At 47.8% G+C, this 26,457-nt stretch overlaps 1 protein-coding gene and 1 long non-coding RNA gene across 8 annotated transcripts in view; one reads left to right on the top strand and one right to left on the bottom strand.

Annotated features, from left to right (window-relative positions):
• Window positions 1-26,457, top strand: part of VPS13B (vacuolar protein sorting 13 homolog B) — an 851,071-nt gene that overhangs the window by 819,907 nt on the left and 4,707 nt on the right. For all 7 annotated transcript variants that reach the window (XM_055546536.1, XM_055546537.1, XM_055546534.1 and 4 more), the window contains 7 exons: window positions 4,352-4,470; window positions 8,758-9,563; window positions 13,487-13,663; window positions 15,703-15,873; window positions 22,170-22,346; window positions 25,366-25,468; window positions 25,944-26,193. In XM_055546536.1, coding sequence (XP_055402511.1) covers window positions 4,352-4,470; window positions 8,758-9,563; window positions 13,487-13,663; window positions 15,703-15,873; window positions 22,170-22,346; window positions 25,366-25,468; window positions 25,944-26,193 — 1,803 coding nt within the window. The remainder of the gene's footprint in view (window positions 1-4,351; window positions 4,471-8,757; window positions 9,564-13,486; window positions 13,664-15,702; window positions 15,874-22,169; window positions 22,347-25,365; window positions 25,469-25,943; window positions 26,194-26,457) is intronic.
• On the bottom strand, window positions 14,656-15,861 carry LOC129627030 (uncharacterized). Its single transcript, XR_008702396.1, has 2 exons — window positions 15,726-15,861; window positions 14,656-14,907 (listed from the first exon to the last, which is right to left on the bottom strand). It is a non-coding gene; the product is annotated as an uncharacterized LOC129627030 (long non-coding RNA).

Here is a 26,457-nt window from a genome sequence, read left to right as displayed (position 1 = left end):
TTCCTCCATAGGAAGGCTAAGCCAGGCTTCCTCACATGGTTGCCAAGGGGGAAAATCCCCCAAAGCAACTTGCCTCATGCTTGTGGACATTCATTATCTGAAGAAAGTCACAAAGCCAAGCTTCATATCCGTATAGGAAGGGATTAAACAAAGGCATAGACCCTGGGATGTGCAATTCTCTAGTAACCACCACCTGGAACAGGAATCAACAGACTTTCTTTGAGGTCTAAATAATAAATATTTTAGGCTTTCAAAGCATATAGTCTCTGTCAACAACTTTTCAACTCTGTTGTGAGATGGAGTCAATATGTAAATAAGTTCCAGTAAAACTGTATTTAAAAGAACAGGCATGTACATACTGTTATATTTAAAATGGATAAGCAACAAGGACCTACTGGATATAATTCTGCCCAGTGGCGTGTGGCAGTCTGGGTGGGAGGGGAGTTTGAGGGGATTGGGTGCATGTAGATGTGGGGCCGAGCCCCTTTGCCGTCCACCTGGAACTGTCACAGCCTTGTTAATAGGCGGTGCTCCAGTACAAAAGAAAGTTTACCAAAAAACAAGCATCCAGTTGGATATGGCCCACCACTGATGTGGAACATAAAGCTTTTGTCCAGTCTCTGCAGCGCAGGGAAAAGGCTGGCCCTTTTACCTTTTGGCTCGAAACTAACACCTGTCAGTGCTGCCTTTAGCTCGTTGGCCAAAGCTGGTCTCATTGGCTGGTCTCATTGTAAGGGGCTAACCGGTATAAGCCTGCTCTGCACCCAACCGTGGCTTGGTGTGAGTGAACACTAGAAGTCTCTACCACGAGAGCCACCTTGAGCTGATGCCCATTCAGATCTTTACTGAGTACTGGTTGTAAATACTGAAGAAAATGTACACAAAGTGTTGCCCTCGTGAACTTACAGAGACCATGGTGGATAATGCTCTAAGATGGAAAAATATACACTGCTGTCCTGGAACTTTTAGCTCTTATCTCATTATCTGCGTACTTGGCTTTTTCACCAACCAAACTGGTAGCAACTCGAGGGTGTGATTTTATCTTCTCAGTGCCTGCTGCAGTGAGGAGCTCTTTGTGGGTTCACCTTAAATATCTGATCATTGATTTAATTAATGATTAAATGATCAAACCACCAGACCGAGACAAGGATTTGTTTTAATTTCTAGAGTGTAGGTGCTTAATTCTGGCACTGAAGTTCCTAACTCTCTAGTCCCTAGAACTCACTTTGTACCAAATGCTTGATGTTGCAAGTGGTTTCTCTCCATGTGAAAGGAGGCAAGAGTAGGCTCCAAGAATTAAAGTCTTCATTCCTTCCATTCTAGTGATGACTAAAAGGGACACCCAGCAGAATTTCTCTCCCAAGTCTAAGGTTTTGGCCAGCAGAAATACCTTAAAGGTTTAGGTTAATTTGCTTGCTTTCAGAGTCTACTGGGAAGTTAATGGAAATCCTCAGCTTCTTTATCTTTACTATTTTAGGAAGTAAATGAATCCTCATTTCATAAGGCCTGCAGAATGCTTTGAGAATGAGCTGAACGATAAGTATTTTCCTCTTCTGGTCCCCTCCTTCCCTACTTTGAGTGGTGGTAGTTCTGGTTTTTAACACTCTCTGCTAAAACCCTAAGGTATCCTCTGAAGTTAGGACAGTCCTTGAGAGGAAGGAATGGAGATGGGAGTGTTAAGACCTTTAAAAGGCTTGTGTCAAATGAATAATCCCATGTCTGTAAACCTAGTAACAAAGCAGTTGACTTACTCTGCATATCATATAAAATAATAGCTTTTATAAATGTGACTGGCTCTCAAAGAATATCTGTTTTGTTTTATATTCGTGAGCTGAGCCATTTTTTAGGTTGGCTGCCTTCCACATTTTATCATAGTCAAGTTCAGTTCTTATCTTGGAACAGAAAGGGCAAATTCAGGATATGGTCTTTTGAAACAGATGTTTTTGCAAAATGATCCATTTGGGAAACATGTCCATAGAGAATACAAACTGACTCCACTCCTGCCCTCAAAAAGTTGACAATCTAGTGATTGAGTCTATGATAAAAACCAGTGACAGTAATACAATAAGATTAGTGATGAAACAGAAGTATAGTTAATGTGCTTTTGGAATGTAGCTATAGGTATCAATCTGAGGAATAGAACAGAAAAAACAGAGAATATCTTCCTTGAATAGGGTGTCCCTGATGAAGGTGAAAGAGGAGGGTAAAAGAGCTGGCTTGAAACTCAACATTAAAAACTAAGATCATGGCATCCAGTCCCACTGTGAAAAGTGAAAGTGTTTGTTGCTCAGTCATATCTGACTCTTTGGACTGTAGCTCTCCAGGCTCCTCTGTCCATGGAATTCTCCAGACAAGAATACTGGAGTGGGTAGCCATTCTCTTCTCCAGGGGATCTTCCCAACCCAGGGATCAAACCTGGGTCTCCCACATTGCAGGTGGTCCCATTACTTCATGCCAAATAGAAAGAGGAAATGTGGAATCAGTGACAGATTTTATTTTCTTGGTCTCCAAAATCACTGCGGATAGTGAACAGCTGCAACCATGAAATTAAGACACTTGCTCCTTGGAAGGAGCTATGACAAACATAGACAGTGTATTAAAAAGTAGAGACATCACTTTGCTGACGATAGTTTTTCCAGTATAGCTTTTCAAAGCTATAGTTTTTCTAGTAGTCATGTATGGATGTGAGAATTGGCCCATAAAGAAGGCTGAGAGCCACACAATTGATGCTTTCAAACTGTGGTGCTGGAGAAGACTCTTGAGAGTCCCTTGGACTGCAAGGAGATTGAACAAGTCAATCCTAAAGGAAATCAACCCTGAATATTCATTGGAAGGACTGATGCTGAAGCTGAAGCTCCAATACTTTGGTCATCTGATGCAAAAATTGACTCACTGGAAAAGACCCTAATGCTGGGAAAGATTGAAGGCAGGAGGAGAAGGGGGCTGCAGAGGAGGAGATGGTGAGATAGAATCACTGACTCAATGGACATGAATTTGAGTAAATTCCAGGAGATAGTGGAGAACAGAGGAGCCTGGCTTGCTACAGTCCATGGGGTCACAAAGAGTGTCGGATTCAACCTTGTGACTAAGTAACAACACCCTGTATGTACAAAGATACACAGGATATGGAAAGGATTTGCATAGAGGGACAGTGCTTTCTCTGCACAGATGGTGCTGAGGAGCAGACAAGGGTCTGAGCTAGAGCAGTAGCCGTAGGATAAGAAAGAAGGTTATTGCAGGAGTCGGCGGAGCAGGAGATGAAAACAGGGGGAGGCAGAGATGACCTCCAGATGCCCTGGATATTGAAGACGATCAGGATTTCTGAAGGAGGAGCCATAGTATAAGAAAGAAGCCCAGTGACCTTGAAGTCACATCCAAGGGTGAGAATCAGAGACTCTTGTGGTTCTGTGTACGTTCTTTCAGGTACCTCTTCATTTGGTCAAAATTAGAACACATTCATCCCATGCCAAGCAGACACCTAGCTTTGTTCCTTCATCCAGGAATTTTCAATCTTCTTTTTATTTGCTGTTCTAATAATAAAAAGGGCCCAGGCATGGACTGAATTGGTAATACACATCGTCCGCATCAATGTTCCCGAACATGAGGAGGTTCTTGCCCTTACCCTCAGGCAATGCTGGCTGTGAACACGATGTTCTTGGAATTAGTTTTCAAATAGTTCTGTTTTCAAATATTTATCCATTTAAGCAACATCGGTATTTAATGCTGAAAGGACATCTGTTCTGCTAGCCTGGCACCTGACTTCTGAGATAGAACTTTTTTTTAGGTCTAAGTCCACCTCCTCATGGAAGAAAAATCAATTTTTACTCCAAGCAAATGAAGTTACCTGACATTCTTGTTCCAACTTATGCGAGGGACCTTGAGGAGATTATAGCATGTCTTGTTGGTGGGTTTTCAGGTATGTTTTTGTGTCCCTAGCACAGAAGGGCATCATTATGATCGCTAAGTCAAAACTCAAAAGCCTGAAAGGTTTTTGCACATCTCATTTCAATTCAGGGATTTTTTTCCCCCACAGAGATTCACATGTGCACATAAAGCTGGTCCATGGCTAGTCTCCAGCCCATGCAGAGTTATTTGCCAATTCCAGAGAAGCAGAGAATGAAGACACTCATGCCCTGTCATCCATCATTTTTTTCCTATGAACCTTACAGCTGGATATTGAAAATATGGATTTGATTTTTTTTCAAGTCAGCTGAATAGCCTATACATGTGGATATAAAGAAATATAACCAGCAAGTGTTTGTGGTATTGAGTCAGAACTGAAGACATTTGGAGCCTTTTCAACAGTGTTTTGTATTGCTTCCCAACCTGATTTTGCATGTTCTTTTCACAGGTTGTGTTTCTGACTGGCCTTGGCTATGTGTACGTGGACACCATCCATCACTGTGGCACAGTCTTCATCAACGTGGCCCCAGAAGGAAAAGCTGGGCCTGTCGTAACTAATACCAACAGGTAGGCTTAACTAGTATCCAAGTAGCAGCAGGGTAAGTGTCACATTAAAAAGTTGTAAACCTACTGTTCACCATTTTTTGTTATCCATATATATATATGTGTGTGTATAAAGCTTTTGGTTAATTATTCTGTAATCCATAAGGATATGGTTATTAGCATTTAGTTACACCCATAAGAAGAAGCAATATATCATCTTCCATGGGTACGCCTTCCAATTCTTCTCTGGTAAGTTTAACAAACTGATTTATAGACTGAGACATGCATCTTAGAATTATACATTATCGTTAGCATGAAATACAGATTAATGCCTCTCTATCCATATGACCACCTGGTAATCAGTAATTAGACTTAGCAATTAGAGCTACAGCAAAAGTAAAGTCGCCTCTTAGAGCCACATTTGCCCCGCTTTGACCTGAATGTTGCCATCAGGTTTTGTAAATATGAACCAGAGTTAATATCCTTAACTTAAAAGAATTCATACAACTCAGTAGGAATAATATGAAGATAGTCCCTCCTTCCAAAAATTAAATTAGGGTAAAAAACACAACCGGAAAATTCTGGGAAGTGGAAACACAAATAACCAAAGAAATGCAAACTTTAAATGAGACATTACATATTGAATTAACAATGATGTTAATCATATACCTGGAGAAGGGAATGGCAACCCACTCCAGTCTTCTTGCCTGGAGAATTCCATGGACAGAGGAGCCTGGCGGGCTACAGTCCATGGGGTTGTAAAGAGTCAGACATGACTGAGTGACGAAAACACACATTTCCGTCATATACAGTCCTACTAAAAGTGTAAATTGTTACTATTTTCTAGAAAGTACTTGAGTAATTTGTATTAAGAGCTTTAAAATCCCTTTGGCTTGGAAATTCTACTTTTAAGAGTTTTAAGAGCTTAAGAGTTAAAGCAATAATTAGAGAAGTAGGCAAAGATATACAGAAAGATTTTATCACATTGCTAATTATAATGGCAAAATATTCAGAGTACAGATCCTGACAGCAGGGAAACAGATGATACACAGTTGTATAAAAAATGGTATCCACAGAATATACCATTATAGGATTTTAGTGGGATAGAAAAATACTTGTGATGAATCTAAAATAAAGCAAATGGAATATAAATTTGAATATACAGATATATCCTAGTTATGTACACACACACATATTCACACTTAAATACATATATGCACATACATTCTCATACATACAGAAAACATTCCTAGAAATAACACTGGAAAGAAAAGAATCAAAGTTGTTAATAGATGTACAGTTATAAGTGATTATTTAATGATTTTCTATTTATTAATTTTATATAAGAACATATTTTATAATCAAAGTTTATTTAAATTTTAATTTAAAATATAAAATAGTGTCATCAACTTTTATACATTTAAGCCTTTTTTTTTTTCTAAATTCCTTGCTTTTCATATATGGTTAAGAACTCATTAATTTGGACCTTGCCATAGTATGATTAATTTGAATTTATAATATTGCAAATAGGTTGGGTAGATGGTTTCCTTTGACCAGAAGAATTTGTAAAAACAAATTAATAGCGTAATAGAACCGAAGACTAAATTTTGAATTGCATAAGCCAGGATTTCAAGCCCACACAGCTCAGGAATGTTTTATATAGGGCATTAGTAGGGCATTGCTTGTGCAGTAGCAACAATCCATGCATTCAGTGACAGAAATAAGAAAGACCTAAGTATTTACTGGTATTTCCTTAATTCATTTGTTCAGCAAGTATTTCTCAAGTGCTTACTGGATGCCAGTGCTATTCTTACCTGTGACCTAACAGTCCCGAGTCCCTGCTCCCGAGGAGATCAGATTCTCATAGGTGTGCAATTGGAGGACAGAATGAACATAATAAAAAAGGAAATTTTATGGTTTAGTGGAAGATTGGAGTTCTGCAGCAATAAAAACAAAGCCTGGTTGGGACCAGGAATTACCCGGCTATAGGAACAGAAAGAGGATAGTTTTGAAAAACTGGTATAGGTAAGCCTCACCAAGAAGCTGACATTTAAGCAAAGACTTGAAAGCAGCCAGGGGGGGTTAGTAATATGATTATCTGGGGAGAACTCTCCAGACAAAGGGCACAGCCAGTTCAGAAGTCGGAAGCAGTGCACCGGCATATTGGAGGAGCAGGGACTAGGCCAGGGCGGGCCGAGTGCAGTGGGTGAGCTAGGAGGAACCAGGGCCCAGGGCCAGGCAGGGGACGGCGGGAAGGAGGGCACAGGTTGCACAGAGCTTCGTTTTCTTCTGAGTGAAATGGGGAAGTCATTGGATCTGTTTGAACGGAGAAGTTACCTGATTTGACATAAATTTTTAGAAGACCATGGCTCCTTTTCTTTTAATTTTATTGAAGTATAGTTTATATATATATATATATATTTCACATATATTCTTTCTCACATTGTTTTCATTATGGTTTGTCACAGAATATTGAATATAGTTCCCTATGCTTTTGAAGTAAACTATAGAGAAGTAATGGCACCCCACTCCAGCACTCTTGCCTGGAAAATCCCATGGACGGAGGAGCCTGGTAGGCTGCAGTCCATGGGGTCACTAAGAGTCAGACACGACTGAGTGATTTCACTTTCCCTTTTCACTTTCATGCATTGGAGAAGGAAATGGCAACCCACTCCAGTGTTCTTGCCTGGAGAATCCCAGGGACGGGGGCGTCTGGTGGGCTGCCGTCTATGGGGTCGCACGGGGTCGGACACGACTGAAGCCACTCAGCAGCAGTAGCAGCATAGAGAAGTAAAGGAGGAAGCCAGGAGACTGGTTAGGTGACTATTACAGTTATTCACACTAGGTGCTGATGGCTTAGGCTACACTACAGGGAAAGTGGTAAGAAATGGTCAGATTCACGATGCAGTTTAAGAAGAAACCGATGGAATTTTCCCTGATGCGTTGGATGTGGGTTGAAAATAGAGGCATCAAGAACTCTCAAAGTTTTGGTCTGAACAACTGGTAGGATGTAGTCATCATAAACTAAGATGAGAACAACTGTTGTGTGGGTTTGGGGGTAAGATCATGAGTATGACCACACACATGACCCTGGAGACGTCTGAGACCTGTAAGAGACTCCTGTGTGGATGGGCAGTTAGAAATGCAAGATCCGCGCTCACAGGGAGTTCTAGGCTGAATGTGTGACTGTAGAAGTCATCAGCATATAGATGCCAAACCGCGGGCCCAGATGAAGCCCTCCAAGAGGAGTGAGTGGAGATGGGGAGAGAAGAGGGCCAGGGGCTGAAGCTTGGGCACCTGCCCTTTAAGAGGAGGGAGTCCCATAGGTGATGAGTGATGAGACATACAAGAGCTGAGAGCAGACGGGCCAAGAAAGGATTTCCAGAAGGAGGGAATTATCCACTCGAATGCCACAGTAGGGGCGTGAGTCACAGACTTCAAGCCCATTGTTCAATTTAGCGACAAGCAAGTCCCTTGGGGTCCCTGATGGGAGTTGCTCTGGTAGAGGAGGTGGGACAGAGCCTGCCTGAATCAAGGCTAAGAGAAAATGGAAAGTGAGGAACAGGAGACAAGGTGTATGTGCTTTGGGGTGTTTATGTGAAGGGGATCAGGAAAAGGGTAGCTAGAGGAGGAGTTAGTTAATGAGAGGGATTTTTTAAGATAAGAGAAGTAATAGCATGTTTTTAAGCTGCTGGTAAGGAAGAGGAAATGGTGTAGGAGGGAGTGAATTGCTGGAGCAATGACTTTGAAGAGGGTGAGAGCATGATGGCTTAGCTCAGGACAGAGGGGATCGTGGAGCAGCACAGTCTGCTCAGCTCTAAACATGACAGGGAGAGCAGAGCACGCGCACAGCCCATGCTGGTCGCTGGGCTGTGCCGGGGGGTTCATGGGAAGTTTTCTCTTGCTTACTCTTACTTTTCCCAATATAAGGCATCTTGGTTATTTTATCACAACCTTTCGCCTCGTGATGATCACAACAGAGAATTAGTGCACAAAGAACTCAGAGGATTTGGGAATAAAAATCTGGTGTTGATGAGGGGAACACGATAGAGCAGCATGACGAGAGCTTGTAATGGTCCCTTTGGGAACATCTCCCAGTGATGTTGGAGTGTGCCTGGCTCTGTCCAGACACGATGTACTGGAAGTTCAGTTCTTAATTTGTTTCTTATGAGAATCTGATGGGACATCAGGAGGTTTCTAAGAAGGCTCCGTCATTGAAAATCTACTAAGACATTAAGGAAGGGAGGAAGGGAGGAAAAGAAAAGAAAATTGGAGGAGAAATGCTCATGTTCTCTTCCCTTTCTCCTCCAGAACTCTGGAGAAGATCGTGACATTTAAAATGTTCATCACTCAGTTGAGCCTGGCGGTGTTTGATGACCTCACCCACCACAGAGCATCATCCGAGCTTTTGAGACTCACACTGGACCACGTTTTCCTCCAGATGGCCCCCGTGGCTGGTCACCTCCCTGGGGAAGAGATGGCCGCCGCCCCCTTTCACGTCTACTCCGTGGAGGTCTGCTGCGGGGACCTGCAGCTGGACAACCAGCTGTACAACAAATCCAATTTCCACTTTGCTGTCTTGGTCTGCCAGGAGGAGAAAACAGAATCTCCTCAGTACTCCAAGATGCAGAGTCTCCTCGTATCCAGTGAAGATTTGGAAGAATACAAGAAAAACTGCTTTATCAAACTCTGCCTCACGTTAACCGAAGGCAAGGATGTCCTGTTCGATGTGAACGAGTTCAGTTTTGAATTGAAACCTGCCCGGTTATATGTGGAAGACACGTTTGTCTACTACATCAAAACTCTGTTTGAGACCTACCTGCCCAGCAGCAGCCCGGGCGCTCAGCCCACGGCTCTCGCAGGCGGCAGACAGGTGCTGCCCATGCAGGTGAGGCAGCACGCCCGGGCCTTGGTGCATCCCGTGAAGCTGCAGAAGCTGGTGATACAGCCTGTGAACCTCCTCGTCAGCATCCATGCGTCCCTCAAGCTGTACATCGCCTCTGACCACACTCCGCTCTCCTTCTCAGTGTTTGAAAGAGGCCCCATCTTCACCACGGCCAGGCAGCTCGTCCACGCCCTGGCCATGCACTACGCCGCAGGGGCCCTCTTCAGAGCAGGTGAGGACACAGCAGAGGGAGCCTGAGCGAGAAAGAAAGGCTTCAGGGTGGTCCTGACTCCAAGACACAGGGAAGCAGCATGGGAGGGTGAGGGGCAGTTCGACAGCAGTGGACTGGAGTCCAGACCCTGCCACTGCTGGCTGTGAGGCTGGGGGCAAGTTACTGAACCTCCCACATCTCAGTTTCCTCACCCATAAAATGGGTTTTAAGATTTCTGACAAGAAAACAATGGAAGTGTGTGAAGTACCCTGAATTTAGAGTGGCGCTTAATGAACCCTTAAGCAGTAGCGGCCGTTAAATTTGCTGTTATGTAACAGAATTTTGATTCCCATTTAGCAAGTGCCTTTTCGGCTCCTTGAAGACACAAGGCTCTATATCAGGGAGCTAGTGCAGCCAGGAAAACTGGCCCAGGCCCTCTCAGCCCCTGGGCCTAAAAGAAATGTAGTTCTGGGCTGTTAACTTTCTTCATTACGGCCCATGAATAGCTCTAGGTGAGAAATTCAGAGGATTTGTGTGCTCGTCAGATGCATAAAGAGCCTTCTACGTACCCAGTGCAGCCTTGCCTGTCTAGACAGATGGCAAAGAGAAGGCTGTAGGTCAGCCTCTCCACAGACCTGAGCGGGAGGAGTCCGCGGCGGGTGTTTGGCTGTGTGTACAGTGTGGTGTGGGGAGTGCTATGAGCTGAAGGTTATTTTGGAGACCAGGTTGTCTCCGGATTCCCTATGGTAATGGGCGTCAGAGCTCACCTTCCTGACCTAAATTCACTCTCACGCCTAAAACTCGCACGGTTTCAGTCTGATAATCGGGCTCCTCACGTTGCTATGAACTCCAGGCGACCAACACCAACCAACCGGAGCTGGTCTCGCAGTCCCTTCTGGTAAAGCGCAGGGAGGTCTTACTTTCTAACACTAAGGCAGGACAGAAGGTGGTAACATTGTCCTTGGTGAGTGCATTCCCAGGTAGGACAACATTGTAGCAGTGACCAACCCACCCATGTTGTTGCCATACTGGCAAGATTCTGTTTTCTTCAGAACAAAATCCTTAGCTACCCAGAACTCTGGATGGCCAGATCAGAGGAGGTCCCTGCCCTGAAACTTGTTCTCATAGCCTGTACCACAAGGAAGAAAAGATTTCCCTCCTGCTAAGAAATTATTTTAAAACAAGCAGCTACCATTTCAAATTTAATAGGTATATGAAAAGCTTTACTCTTTCAGGCAGTTTTTGCCTTTCCCGTGAGAAGCAGGCAGGTAGGTTACTGAGCTCTGGTCTGGAGCCTAGGAAGGAGTACGCTTCCCGTCCACCCAGTCATCACCTTGGGCGAAGGTGTGGGAGCACCCGTCAGAGTAGTGAGCTGGCAGGGAAGCTCCAGCTGTGACCACCACCAGGGAACCACGTCCTGCAGCCTCTGTGCTAAAAGTGACCTCTCTTTCATTTTTCATGAGCTTTCACAGGAACATTCTGTTTGGATTTTTTGGTAATCTACCTAAAAGTTCTCTAAGCTGCTGTCTCAGTCTCATTATATGCTGAAACAAATTCTACACTAGAGAGCCAAGTTTTCAGGCCTGTTGGGAGTTCTGTCACTAAAGGCCTTACAGACAGTCTGAAGATTATCTGGAGGAAAGCAGTGGGAATGGGAAGAGGGTAGGAGGTTTCCCCTGGGTAGAAGCATCTCAGAGAGAATGTACTGGCCTTCTTGGGAAAGGAAGGGCTGGCCTGGGAGTGGGCAGGTTGCCTCACTTGTCTCACTTGGGTCAGGGTTCACCCATGGGACTTAATCTTAAATGGCTGAAATACCCTGACCTCATTTCTGGGGAAGTACAATAAAGTGATTAGAAATGAGTGACCACTGACCCTATTTGAAGGAGACTGTGTGGACTCTCTAATTTCCTGGGCTCCCTCTCTATTTCCAAGGCTTGGCTCTATGGGCAGCCAGACAGTTACCTTTTTTCAATAAAATCTCCAAACCCAGTAAGCAAAACGATATGTTTGCTTTTGGAGAGAAATAATTAAAGGCAGAATGCCTTCGGGTTCTTTGGTCCTTTTCTGGCCCTCTCAGGGGCCTTTAGAAGTAGCTCTGATCCATACCTAGACTCCCCATCCGCAGTGGCCCGACCCAGGACTGTCTGCCTCACCTTCCTGTGGCCGGGCTGTGGGCTGGAAGGTGGGGCTGGCTGCCTGCCATGCGCCCTGTGCCCCGTTGCGCTGGCCTGACCAGGCCCATCGGACAGTGCTTGGTGGTAGCTAACTCTCCTTTCTTCATATCTGTATGGAAGCTTTGGAGAGAAGGGCAGTTGTTTCAAGTCCAATCTCTTGCCTCCAAGTGAACCTCCCAACTCTTTCAGGCTAAAGGAAATCTGTTGTTTCTTTACATCTGGAGAAGGCCCTCTGAGGGAGAATATTCCACAACCTTCCTTGGTAGCCTGCCTACTCAGTTAGGCCTGGGCTCGCAGGAAGAGGGAGGATGGGCTTTGGAATTGGGTAAGCCTGGCCTTGAAGCCCTCCCACGTGTCGCAGCTGGGAGATGGGGAGAATTGAGCCACAGTCCCCTCCTCGTCCTACCTGCTCTCAAGACGCTGGCGACAGGGCAACACGACGTCACATGAGGCTCTGTCCCCTGAGCCTGGCACAGTCCCTTCGCCCGGGAGAGGCTCAGTCCTTAGCTAAATCTGAATTTATGTGAAGGCAGGTACTAAGGCTTGCAGAGTGGCTGGGCAAAGTAAGTGAGGTGAATGCCTGGCCACCCAGAGGCCCCTCCATTTATAATCCTCATCTTCTGGAAATAATTCCCTCTTTTCACCTAAACCCTGATGTTGTCTTCTAATGTCCCAGAAGAGAGAAGGGGGCCCAACATGTAAGGATGTTCCTCTCCAAAGGGCTGGGCTTGGGGACCCTCTGGGGTTGATGACTTGACTGGGGGGTAGGAGTGGTCTCTGTCCCAGGCCTGGCCTCCCGGGACCTGCCGCAGGGGACACGGGATCAGCTCCCACTTGGGTCCTGCCCCCCGCAGCCTCCCCTTAAAGCCCTCTCAGCCCTGGGCTGGGGAGGTCAGCATGTTCCCCAAAGACACTGTGTTTGGACTTGTACTCTCCTGAGCCCCCGGCCTTTGCCTGCCTCTTGCATCCTCTGAGTGAGAGCCCCGAACCCCCACCCAGGAGCGAAGGCAGGGAGCCGCTCCGGGGTCCACACTCAGCCACGTTCCCACGGGGCCGAGCGCTCGGCAGTCAGGCCACCAAGCAGGCCGGCTCCTGGCAAGCCCCAGCTCAAATAGGAAACCAGATCCCAAGCTCCCCGCCTGGGACCCTCAGGGAACACGCCCCTCTCGCTAAGCTAATCAGTATGTCCCTGTCACTAGAGTTTACACAACTGAAGCTGGGGGGGAAGGGGAGACATTTCTCTGGCTCCAGCTCCACTCCAAAGGGAAGCGCTCAGCTTGGTAGGATTGGGAAAGATTAAAAATAACTCCTCCGTCCCTGTCAGAGCTGTGCATCCCCTTTGCAGCACCCCATTTAGCATCTGGCCTCCTCCACGTCCCGGCCCCTCGCTGCACCAAGGAGCTTTAAGGAGAACCCCCCAGCCTGCGGACACCTGCCGCCCCAGGGGCCGCCTTGGCTTGGAGGGGGCGGGAGCATCATCCCCCTGCACACGGGTCCCTTTTAGCAGGAATACGGGAGGCAGGGAAGTCATATTAAAGCTATTTGTGAGGCTGCCAAAAGGATCACTTTGATTTATGAAGTATGAAAGTTTGCCATTTATGAATTCACAGTGAATGAGTTATTTCCCATATTTTGCTCCAGAGGAGCTTATTACAATTCTCAATTCTAGTGTGAAAAATGAATTGCAGGGAAAATGGGTCACTTTTCCCAAATGTTGAAAGTGCTGCATTTAAGGTTTCAGTCACCCCTTCCCTCCGGTCTCCCTCGCAGGCTGGGTGGTTGGATCCCTGGAAATCCTTGGCAGCCCGGCGAGTCTGGTGCGAAGCATCGGGAACGGCATCGCTGACTTCTTCAGGCTTCCGTACGAGGGGCTGACCCGAGGCCCGGGAGCCTTCGTGAGCGGGGTTTCCAGAGGGACTACATCGTTTGTGAAGCACATTTCCAAAGGTAGCTTCTTCAGGTTCCTGGTAATGAGGCCTGATTTTCATTCCTTCCCTGTCTTTTTAGAGAACGTGTTAAACGTTCTCCGTGAATTAATATTGCCTCTAGCTTTGTTTGGCTTGTTAGCTGGCAGTGAGACGTTGGATGTGTAACAAAGCCCATATATAATGTCTTATGTTTTAAACAGATCACTGCTTGCCTGTAGTTGTGTGAAAATGTTTCAGAAACTTCAGAATTTGAAACCTCCCACTGGGAAAACAAGGATTGGCTCAACTGTTATTCCATGTGATAAATGCAGAAATATTAAAGGTGTTCAGGACTTCTGCTAAACATCAGAAATCCTACACTGTGTTGCCTCATCATATATATATATATTTTTAATGTAGATACAGTTGTCATAACTTTCGTAAGGAGCAGGATACATTTTGACAGTGGAAGCCGGTGGGGAGGTGAGCGGGCCAGCTTTCCCCCGGCTCGCCACGTACACAGCGCCACCTTGTGGCCAGGACGCGTCATCGGGCGCAGGAGCCCAACTGCAGTCGGCCACCCCCACCCCCCACCTCGGGAAGGAGCGTGCTTCCCTTTCATCCGTGTTTGTTTGCCCATATTTTGGTCAAGTTGGCAGTGACTCGGGAACTAACAAGGTCCATCTGAGTCCCCGTTTCTTCTCAGCGGGAGGCAGGGGAAACAGGGCAAAGGCCTTCTCCCCCTGCCCGGTAAAAGGCCTTTTACAGTCAACAGTACTGCAACTCTCTTATGAGTGGGCAGGTTATAGAAGTCTCTAGAAGACCTCAAACAAGACTTGAGCTTGAAATATGAGAACCCATGATCCATAGAGGGGGGACTGGCAAGAGAACAGCAAGAGCAATAAACCAAATTCCATGGACAGTGACAGGGCCACTCCCCCCGGGGCCCCCGGTCATCCAGGAGGCCTGTGAGCTGAGCCGCAGGAACCCACGGGTGAGTCACTGCAGATTTCTCACTCCTGACACTTGAATCTTTGTGGTTCTGTTGTTTTTATTTTAAAATAAGACAACCAACACCTGCTAAATCGAACTCCAGCGGTAATTTTAGCGTAGTGACTCACTGAATTTTTTTTACACTTGTTCTTTCCTGTTAGCAAAATCTGTTTGGTTTGTCTGTGTGTGTGTGTGTGTGTGTGTGTGTGTGTGTGTACGTAGATTTTTTTTTTCTTTCCAGATGACTGGTAAAGATGCAGCTGCAAAAACATCTTCCATTTCTTCTTGAACCTAGACATCCAATAACAGATGAATTAATTCATTAGCTTCAGGATATGTCCGTTAATGTCTTTCAGTTTTGCTCACTGAGACCAATGCAGACTTGCTGGAGGGGATTATGACTGTCTTGAGAAGGACGCAGAAATAGCCTTTCTTGGGAAAACCAGACAGAATCCTGGCTTTCACATGCCTTACTCTCTTTATTGTCTTCACTTTTTTTTTTTTTTCCAGCTCACACCCTGAATATCAAAATCACACATATTCTCTGTGGCATAATAATTATTTCCTGACTGTCAAATGATAAAGTTGAGTGTCTTCCTTTACTATGACTACAGTAATGGGGAAGAATAGATCTTACTTGTAAAGTGGAAACATTCCTTTACAATCTGTTTAAAATTCAGCAACATAACCTTACCCTTTCAAATGAGAGCCGGCAAATTGCAACCTTCAAAAAACTGGGCCTCCCTGAGGACTTCAAAACTAACTATTGAAGCCAAGCCCTGGCGGTCAGATGAGTGCATGATAGCTCTGTGTGAGACTGCAGGCATTTTTCTGGTGAGGGAGGGTCTAATCCTATCCTCTATTAGGACTGAGTGTATCACCTTTCCTCAGCAAGTGTTCACCTTCACCTCATTTTCCGAAGGCCGCGGCCTCACCCTGCCCAGGGGGAAGCCGCCCTCACTCTCCATGGGCGAGTCCAGAAGGCCGCTGTGGACTCCCCTCGCCCGCAGCGCTCCGGGGACCCCTCCCCTGGGGCCAGCATCCATGTGACCAGGACCCCAAACCCACGTGCCTCTGTGTCCTCAGGTACCCTCACGTCCATCACCAACCTGGCCACGAGCCTGGCCCGGAACATGGACCGGCTGTCGCTGGACGAGGAGCACTACAACCGGCAGGAAGAGTGGCGGCGGCAGCTCCCGGAGAGCCTGGGCGAGGGGCTCCGGCAGGGCCTGTCCCGGCTGGGCATCAGTCTGCTCGGTAAGGGGCCGGGGAGGCGGTGGGGGGCGCTCAGGCGTCTGCTCACGAGCCTGGCGGGGCCAGGTACCCACCCCCGGCCAGAACCGGGGGTAGTGTGGCCCTTCCGTTTTTCTGCAGACAAAGCTGAGGCTGAGAAGAGGCCCGTAGCCTGGTCCCCACGCCGATCCTGGTGTGGCTGCTGAGGGCCATCCTGGGGCCTGGGCCCCGCCCTTCCGCGCGCTAGTGGGAGTCGCCTCTCCCGCTGCCTCCTCTCTGCTCCCTCGTGGCATCCCTAAGGCGTCATTCTCCCGGGAGGGTCCCGCTCCGGGCGTCAACTGGAGAATGTCAGCCCACAGCTGCCTGCTTGCCCAAGGGAGTAACCGGCCAGCCTCCTGAAGCCTTACCCCCTCTCCTCCTCAGATAGGGCAATCAGCAATCGAATCGCCTGCTTTTGTTTGAGAAACACTTGAGCCATGTGCAAATGTCATGTAAACTTCAGTGGGGAGCCCACTCTTTCCTTTTATTTTTCCGAGTAATTGCCATTTGTCCAGCAGCCAAGTGGTACACGGAGAGGGAAAGACTGCTCTGGGTATTTCCAAATATTACAAACGTTTGAAAAACAAGTTGCTCTGGGGGGCGGGGGGGGTGGGGAATCTATAAAAAAAAGGAAGCTTCAGAGCTGAAATTTTGCAGAGCAGGATTTTCAAGGGTATCTTCTGTTTATTTGTTTGCAAAGGAATTTAAAACTGTGTTGCTTGGCCGCCTGCCCGCTGAGCATCTGAAGGAGTTTGCATCTCTGGGAGATCAAAGGGGCCCAAAGCAGGGAGACCAAAGGTCAGAAACGATGAGCTTGAAAGGACCTGCCCTCTCTCCAGGCTGCAGTTCTGTACACAAGGCCTCCTCTCACAGCGGCCAGCTGAGTGAGGCTCTGACAGGAAGCAGTGCGATCTTTCAAGTTCAGTTGCAGTTACCAGAAATTGTTTAAGTCCTAACGAACCTGCAGGGATGTGGGGCACGGCCGGGTGATAACGTGTGGGAATGGGGACCTGGGGTGGAGCAGCTGCTTAAGGAGCGAACCCCTCACTGGTGGCGTGGCTGCTTTGGTGTAGGTAGGGGGCGGGGAGGAGCGGGGCATGGTCCCCAGGAGTCAGCAACCCCCAGGCTCGGGTTCCAGGTCCCTATCTTTGTGACCTCAGGGCTTCTCTTCTGTAAATTCATGCTGGAAATGACTCTGCCGTTACTAGAAGTAGTGGTGGTCCGTTGCGCGCCAGATGCAGCATCTATGTTTGGTCAGCAGCACCTTCATTATGTTATGGTAGCAAGGGAACGAGAAGGGCCATCTGGTTTCAGCGAGACCAGAGACCAGACGTCTTCAGAAAAGAGAGCCATCTGACCAGTGGCTGGGGCATCTTGGCTTTAGCTTTAGTCTGGTTGCTGTAACCATAGGAAGTGACTGTGAGGTTACCGTGGAGGCCTTGGGTCATTATCTGGCAACCGTGGGACCTCTTTCTGCTAAGAATTGTGACCTTGCATGCCCTCTGCTGTGGGCAGGAGTGCTTCCTCCCCACTGTCCAGGATCTTGGATGGAGGCACTCAGCATAGGAGACCTGAGCTGGCTGGCATGTGGCTGTTTCCATCTTGGCTGATCTGGGCTCTTCCCACCCAGAGACACCCACACCCACTCTCCTTTTTCCACTGTCTGAGACTGTGCAGGGTGGTAGAAATCACTTATGTGGGGAGCTGTGATTCTGCCTTTGTGACGTCACCCTTTGGAGCACGGCTCCTATTACTAACCAGGATAGACAATCCCAAACCTTGTTTTGTACACACTCCTCCATGCAAGGGAATCATTTAGGCTGTCTATGGAAATTGCAGTAGGCTCATGGAGTCTTTCAGAATCTAAAGTTAACTTCCGCAAACCTAGGAGTTCTGGGAATGATGTGAATCTGGTTGCGCCTGCCAGCAGTGCTCTGACCCTGGGCCCCCAGGAGCTCCGCTCCCAGCAACACACCATGAGCAGTGTGTCCATTTCTGTGCTCCTCAAACTAAGGTTGACCCAACCAGCTTCCTTTCTTGAAAGAGTTCAATAACTGTATCCCACATGATCACTGGGTCATCTCAAAACGTCTGGTCCTCGATGTATGGCAGGAAGAAAAAAGGGAGGCTAGAACGGATTTGTCGCCGTGTAATACATCCCCAGAAATGGTGTATAAAACCGCTGCATGCCAGTAAGTGCCCAGCTGAAGTTAGAGCTGTTTATATATAATAGCCACGCTTAGTAAAATAAAAAAGCTAGTTCCTCAGTTTCTTCCTTTTTAAATGACCTAGTTAGTAAAAATATATTTAAATAACACTTCATAAATGACGTAAACATAAATGACCTAGTTAGTAAAAATATATTTAAATAACAATTCAGGGTTGTCAGAGCACTTCCACATGAGTCATCTTGTCTGGTCTTCAAACCCTAGATGTGGATGAGGTTAGGTGACTTGCCCAGGTCGTGCGTCCAGAAGGGACAAGAGCCTGGGTCTTTCCACATGTCACCCACCCTGAAGGGCTCCACGCCTGGAAACAATCAGGATGTGGGGAGACTGAACAAGTGAAAGTTGCAGAGTAGGAAAAACACATTTCCCCCAAATGTTTATGAGTTTGATGGGCCTTCTTGACTCAGCTCAGCCCTCATGAGGACACTGTGGAGTGTTACGAGGCTCTTGAAAAATCCAAGGACATCTATAGCTGCCTGGCCAGGCCCATCGCCCCGGGTCAGCAAGGAAATGATGACCCAGAGAGGGATGCCACCGAAGCTCCTGGAAGAGGTCTACAACTGTTTTCAGAAAGCAGTGGCTTTTGGAAGAACTGTCCAGCCTACAGAGTTGGCGTCAGGATTGCCCGCACTTAGCAGCTCTATTCCCCGGACAGACCCACTTTCTACCTCGGCCTGGAGCCTGCTGAGAGGGGATGTGAGCTCCATGTGGCACTTACCGGGCACGTTACCTCCCAGATGGGTCTTCTCTCTCATGAATACCAAAGGCAGGCTGTCAGAACTCCCTTCTCTGACTTAAGAGTTAGTTGCTGGATTTCCCAGCAGCCACGCCTCATTTCCATGGCCACTCTCGAGATGACGTTCAGAATCCCGGCCACAACGCCTCCACCAGGTGAGTCAGGACATGGGCGCCCAGAAGGCGCTGGCCCACGGTCCCCCTGGTGCCGCCCTCAGCCATCAGCACCCTGCGTTCCAATTAGAAGGGAGTTTCCGAACAACGAGCGTGCTTCTTTCTCGGTTTGCTGATCTGTTCTGGTCAAAAACAAGCGAGCCTCAAGCTGGGATGCCCAGCACACTCTGTGGGGCCTGTTTGTCCCTGGAACGGTGAGCTTTGGAGCGGTGTCACAGCCTGTGCCTCCAACCATCGTGATTAAAAACAAAAAAGCCCAAAATAAAATTACAACATGCAACACGGCAGCACTGGAACAGCCACACGGGCAGAACATCGATAGATAGTGACCCAGCCTAAAGCTGAGCGAGTCACAGAAGAGGTGAGGAGAGCCTTTTCGTTTCCTTGCTTCACAGAGCAAGCCCCCCTCTTCCACCAAAGGAGGGGCAGGAAAGGAAGCACGGCTGGGACTTCCCTGGTGGTCCGGTGGTTAGGCCTCTGCATGTCCCTCCCACTTGAGGGCGTGAGTTTGATCCTTGGTTGAGGAACTAAGATCCACAGGCCACGCAGCATGGCAATAAAAGAAAAGGAGAAAGCGAAGCCAGGCTGGCCGGCACAGGAAGGATCCCTGGAAGCCCCCTCCCCTCCCTCCTTCACCTCGTCACATCACAGCCAGCTCCACATGGCTGCCCTCCATGGCCTGATGCCCAGCGGACAAGTTTTGGGATCCATTTTCACTACCTAAAGCCTCAGAGCAGAGTTGGAGTATACGGCAGTAAATAATGTACCGGTGGTATTTGGCTGGATTAGGCTTATGGAGAAAGCCCCTCTGCCTCTCTGAGAGCTGCTTCGTGGGCGGGGCTGGGGTCTCAGGCACCCGGGCCCCGTGTGTGCATCAGGCCAGCGTCCCACCCAGGACCCCGGGACCCCACAGCTCCTCCTCTGCCTCTTAGGATCTAACACCTGTCACAGCGTTCAGGCTTCCCACTTCGGGGGCGGCCACAAGAGGTTATCTATCAAAGCCACAGTAACCGAGCCTTCACTGCGGCCAGGAGCTGGAGAAAAGTGGAGGATCAGAGGGGAGCCTCGCTGCGGTTCCTGTCTGCGCTTAGGCAGGTGGAGGTCAGAGCCCGGGGTGGGGGCTGCCCCAGGCACAGGCCTGACATGTTAAGGGAAAATGAGAGATTTTCACCTGCCCCCCTCCTAACTCAGTTTTAATAGTCTTAATGGAAATCTGCACCTGAGAAAACACTTTTCTACCAGAAAAATGCAGAAAGGCAATTAATTTGATAGTGAATTTGTTATTATTTACCCCACCTTTTCTGCTCTCAGCATGGGCGTCTTTCAAAGAAATCAGGAAGTGACATCGCAAAGGCTATATTCTTTGATATGATGCTTTTCACTTTGACCTGCCTGCTGTGAGATGATTTGAAGAGAAGACCCCAGGGTTCTTGCCCCTCCCAGTGCAGCGGGTTCCATTAATACTTCCCAGCTGCCCTGACTCCTGACCTCATAGATGGAGAACAGAACCTCAGATTCCTCAGACTGAAGACGCGAGGCGAGCTCCCAGCCCAGGCCCCAAGACCGGGTGTCGTAGAGCGCCTGAACCGCCGTGGCCCGTGGTCGCTGACCGTCAGGGCGGCCCAGGCCAACCATGAGCAGCCTCCTCTGCTTCCAGCATCATTTGAATAAGAGGTTTGGGAAGCTGTGGTCTGGGCTGGGAAACAGACCCTTCGCCTCAGGTCACTGTTAATCTGTCAATACATAAACTTAAATGGCGCTGTCAAAATTTAGAAGAGTGGAATCCATGAAGAATGTTCCCTTTACAACTGACACAAAGGAACTGGCCTTTTTGTTTTACTGGATTTTGTTCAATGGAATATGACTTGAAATTAGCAGGTCATTAACTGAGACCTGGGAATCTCCCTTTACCCAAGAGACTTTGAATTAGTGGCATTTGGAATAATGGGGTTTAACATGAGCTAAAATTTCTACCCAGGGATGGTGCATTTTCATTAATCCTAGCAGGTTTGAGTTGAAAACAGAATTCTGTCAAGAATTGTAATGAAATTTTTACCTCTTGCTGGGTTAGGGAACTCTTCACTCCATTGTGGCAGAAAAATCTGAACTTTTGAGGCCTTTTACTCAAACTCAACCCCTGGTCCCTCAGAGTGCGAGGAGCAAGGAGGGAACCCACAGAGGCCGAGGGATTCACATGCCAGCTCCACGCCTGGCCTGGCTGCCCCCTGGGAAAGCTGTTAGAGCAGACAGCCGTGAGCTCTAGGCTTCTAGCTATTCTCAAGCGAAGAGTTAAGTGGCCAATCCTCAGTTGAAGTGAGAGAAAAGGAGATTTTTCCAAGACTGGTCAAGGAGAGAAGCTTGTTTTATAAACAGGATCAGTGACTAGCTTGGTGGTTAAGAATGAGGCTGTGACTCTGACTCCCTAGACTCAAATCCTGGCACAAGCACAGGACAGCTGTGTGACCTTGGGAAAACTCCTTAACCTCCCTGTGCCTTGGCGGCCTGGTGCTGAGGATAAAACCACGACTCCTGAAGATTGTGAGAATTAACGATCTCCTACAAGTGAGCCCTTAGCATACAGTAAGCCCTTGAGACAGACTTACTGTAATAGAAATAATTATTACGATATCAATAATTACTCTTACTATGTAATTCTTAATATATTAACATTAGGTTATATTAAACAATTGCTCTTATTCTTACTAAAAGAGCGAACAAGAAAGAGGCTCGCCCTTTTCAGGTTTTTCATCCCCAGATTCAGTGAAAATATATTCTGCTCACTCTCCTAAGGAATCGTTCCTGCTTTTCTCTAAACCGTGTTGCTTGATTTCTGGAGAAAGGTGTGTGGGTGCACTTGGAAACAGTCTGGCATGTTTATTAAACTCTAAACTGAACTTCATAGATCCTGGCTGTGTTGGGTCAAACCTAGTCAGAACATCATGTTTTGATGAAGATACTGCAATAATAAATGTCTAAAATAGCCTCAGTGTACTTAGATAAATGGTAAATGAGTGCATGGTAGAGCGCTTTATAATGAGGGTGGGGTTTCATTTTCAATCCAAACAAAACTGTTCCAGATTGAAAGCTTTCACTTTCTCAGGGTTTCATGCCTCCGTCCTTACCCAGGCTTTCGTTATTTTTCAGGTGCAATTGCTGGTATAGTTGATCAGCCAATGCAGAACTTCCAGAAAACATCAGAGGCTCAAGCTTCAGCAGGACACAAGGCCAAGGGTGTTATCTCCGGCGTGGGGAAAGGAATCATGGGGGTGTTCACGAAGCCCATCGGAGGGGCTGCTGAGCTGGTGTCACAGACTGGCTATGGTGAGTCCTGGAGAACTGGCCAACTCGGACGTCACTGGTTAATTTGCGTTACTATACCAAGGTTTCCCGAAGATAATCTAGCCCCTCACATGACCAAGGAGTGAAAAATAAAATAGATAAAGCTATAAATAATAGTTCTTTTTCTCACCTCCTTAGGCTTATCTACACGAAGAGTAGAATTGGACTACTACTAATAAATTATGATAAAATTATAGAGATAAAATTATTGATTTCCTAAATCAATTAGTAATTTCAGTGTATATGTGTCATGGAATCTTTTTATAGTCATTTAACAAAGCAGGCTTTAATGCAAAGTAACGAGTTAGAAGTTGAGGACAGAAAGCCGAATATATTGAAGCAGAGAGTAGACTTACCTTTTCTGGTGAGCAATTTGGAGAATGAAAGAGCATGCGTGTGTCAGTGGACGCATGCACACTGCCCGTGCCGCTTGGCGTCTGGCATGGCTTTCTCACCATCAGACTCTGTTGCTATTGCAGCCAGGCCCAGTCTCCCAGCCAAGGTCAGCAAAGGCGCATCATCTGCCACTGAAGAGCAGACTGGTGCGGAGAACCCGGGCTCCTGGAACTACTGCCTTAGGATGGTGCCAGGGCTCTCCACAAAGCCATGTGCACACAGTGGGGGTGTGGGAAAGGAAGCGCCTCTTCCTGTGCTAATTTTCTGCATTCTGGGCAGAGCACATTATGTGACTACATAAATAGCTGTTCCATCACTAAGTCATGTCTGACTCTGTGACCCCCATGGACTGCAGCACTCCAGGCTCCTCTGTCCTCCACTATCTCCAGAGTTTGCTCAAATTCATGTCCATTGAGTTGGTGATGCTATCTAACCATCCAATATAAAAAAAAGAAGTCTTTTAAAAATGAAATAAATGTGTAGATACTACAATAAATATGGTACTTTACCCTGAAGACAGTTTGACATTTGCTTGTGGAAATGAGTGTCAGCAGGTCTGCAGTGTGAGTTACTGCAAAGTGGTAGTATAGTCATATAGTTATAGTCATTTAACAAAGCAGGCTTTAATGAAAAGTAACGAGTTAGAGGTTGAGGACAGAAAGTCGAATATATTGAAGCAGAGAGTACTCAGTTCAGTCGCTCAGTCGTGTCCGACTCTGCGACCCCACGGACTACAGCACGCTTCGCCAACTGCCGGAGTTTACTCAAATGCATGTCCATTGAGTCAGTGATGCCATCCAGCCATCTCATCCTTTGTCATCCCCTTCTCCTCAAATAGGAATTACTTTTTTTTTTTTTGGCCTCACCGCAAGGTTTATAGTGGAGAAGGCAATGGCAACCCACTCCAGTACTCTTGCCTGGAAAATCCCATGAACAGAGGAGCCCGGTAGGCTGCCGTCCATGGGGTTGCAAAGAGTCTGACACGAATGAGCGACTTCACTGTCACTTTTCACTTTCATGCATTGGAGAAGGTAATGGCAACCCACTCCAGTGTTCTTGCCTGGAGAATCCCAGGGACAGGGGAGCCTGGTGGGCTGCCGTCTATGGGTCACACAGAGTCGGACACGACTGAAGTGACTTAGCAGCAGCAACAGCAGCAGCAAGGCTTATAGAATCTTCCTTTGTTCCCCAACCAGGGATTGAACAGTTGCCCTTGCAGTGAAAGCACAGAGTCCTAACGACAGGACCGCCGGGGACTCTGGAATTGTTACCTTTGTGCCTAAAATCGGTATCATTTTGGTCATGAAGTGGTGGCTGGCTGGCACCTCAAACAATGGGCAGGCACTCTGCATGTGTAGCTGCATCTGGCCGTAAAGTCCGCGGGGTACATTTGACTGCGGCTCTGTGCCTCGTTAGATCTGACAAGAGGCAGCCAGATTAGGGCATAAAACCCGTGTCTGAGAGGAAGAGAGCAGGAAGAATGCCCACGCTCAGGCAGCCATCCGGAGCGGCTCCTTTAGGAGACCACACAGACAGGAACATGTGTTCCCACCCCTTCCCCTCGCCGCCTCCCCCTCACGCCTGCCTCTCTCCCCTCCGGTGAATGACGTTTTCACTCACAGGGAAACTGACAAAAAGTACTGCTGCAACTCATAACTGGACAAAGTTGAACGATCCCTTATCAAATACTTACACATTCACAGAAACATTATTCCTTTTGCCATGGATGGCAGCAAGATAAAGTCAACTTAGACTTCATAAATTCCTCTGGTCTTGAAAGCGCCCTTGTCCCTCACTGCGTGTTTCCCAAGGCTGTGGGGTTTCTCCCTTATGTAAGAGCATCTCAGAGCAGAGCTTCACATGGCCTCATTGGTTTCCATCATTCTTGTAAAAGTTTTATTACCTCTCTGAAGGTTTTACAAACCACTAACTCTTAGTCTAATGACTGTGCCTCATTTATAAACATTTACAGGCCCTCAGAAAGCACACAGGCTGTACCATCTCTGGTTCCGGAGCGTCTCTGGAGGACTGCATGGCTGCCGCTGGGTGCCCTCGTTTGGTGCTGGCACCGGGGAGAGCGTGTAATAAACCAGAGGCCCCACAAGTGCTCATAAATATATATGGATTCATGTCTAACAGCTGGACTAAGTCATTTAAATACTGTATCTAGGCAAACCACACGCCTTTGTGTGCATCTCTGTGTGTTGTGTTTTTTATTTGACCAGCCACACCGCAGATACAGACATATTGTAATATTAAGCAAGGAAGTCAACTAACAGTCTTGACTTTTGTGTCACATCAACTGTAAATGATGTGTAAGCTATTGCTCAGGCCTGACTATTCCCAGGAGCATTATGCTTCCTCTAATTGCCCGCCTGTACTTGGACTGTAGCTCATTCATATTTCAGCTTGCAGCTAATATAAGATCACCCGGGTTAAGAGCATTGCAATGTTTAATGATTATCTATACACTTACTTCCAGAGATGTGACATCATTTTGGATCTGTAGCGTTTTATAGATGGCTCTGAGCAGATGACATCACTGTAGCATGACGTTGTTTTCCAGAAAACAACTAGTAAAACCCCCTTACTTCTCTTACTACAGGTATTTTACACGGAGCTGGACTTTCTCAGCTTCCCAAACAGCGCTATCAGCCAAGTGATCTGCACGCTGACCAGGCTCCAAACAGCCACGTCAAATACGTCTGGTAAGATTATCTGGACGCTGGTTAAGCTGTACATGTGCACTATATGTTAACAGAGCCTGGCTTCCTCTCAGCTAACAGGCCACCCTTCCAGGGGAGCCCACGAGGAGCAGCTGTTTTCAGGGGAGGCTGCCGGTCCACAGCTCCAGGCTGGCAGCAGAACACCCGCCCCATGTCCCACTCAGGGCAGGATGTCCATTGGCAGGGGTGCCAGGGCCCACGAGAGGGCCTGAGGTCATGTGTCCTAATTAGGGGGGACATTTCTAACGGGGGGAAGAGGACTCACCAAACCAAGGGGTACTGCAGGAGGAGCTGGGTTCGATTGACCAGAATCAGAATTAAAGCAACAATTACACATTTCAAGATGAAATGAGTCATCAGATTGGTGAGGGCCCTTCCGTTGGTTCAAACCGTGAGCCCTGAGAGGTGAGCATCTCTCCCAAGCTGGCTGTGGCCTCACCTTTCTCCTCTGACGCAGGAAGATGCTCCAGTCTCTGGGCAGACCGGAAGTACACATGGCCCTGGAGGTTGTTCTGGTGAGGGGCTCGGGCCAGGAGCACGAGGGCTGCCTGCTGCTGACGTCAGACGTGCTCTTCGTGGTGAGCGTCAGCGAGGACACCCAGCAGCAGGCCTTCCCAGTCACGGAGATCGACTGCGCACAGGACCGCGAGCAGAGCAGCCTGCTCATCGTGCAGCTCAAGCAGCCCAGAGTGGCCTGTGACGCAGAGGTACCTTTCGACAGAGGGGTGCCTGGGGTTAGCTGCCGGCAGAATTGAGACCCGGGGTGACCGCAGGTACCTGGGTGTCTGTGAGCCGGCAGCCTCTGTGGTGGGCGCAGGAGACCAGGAGGGCTGCCAGGGGCAGGGGCGGCAGGAGGCCAGTGGACTCGCCACTGCGGCTCAGCCACCTGAGAGTCCAGGGTTGGTCGTTGTGGGGCCGGGATGCGGGAGCTCCAGAGTGAGCGGGTCTGAACAAGCCGGGCCAGGACCAGG

This window comes from Bubalus kerabau, chromosome 14 (genome assembly GCF_029407905.1).
Source record: "Bubalus kerabau isolate K-KA32 ecotype Philippines breed swamp buffalo chromosome 14, PCC_UOA_SB_1v2, whole genome shotgun sequence".
Taxonomy (NCBI): Eukaryota; Metazoa; Chordata; class Mammalia; order Artiodactyla; family Bovidae; genus Bubalus; species Bubalus kerabau.
Note: the sequence above shows the minus strand (reverse complement) of the source record. Positions and strands in the feature narration are given on the sequence as shown.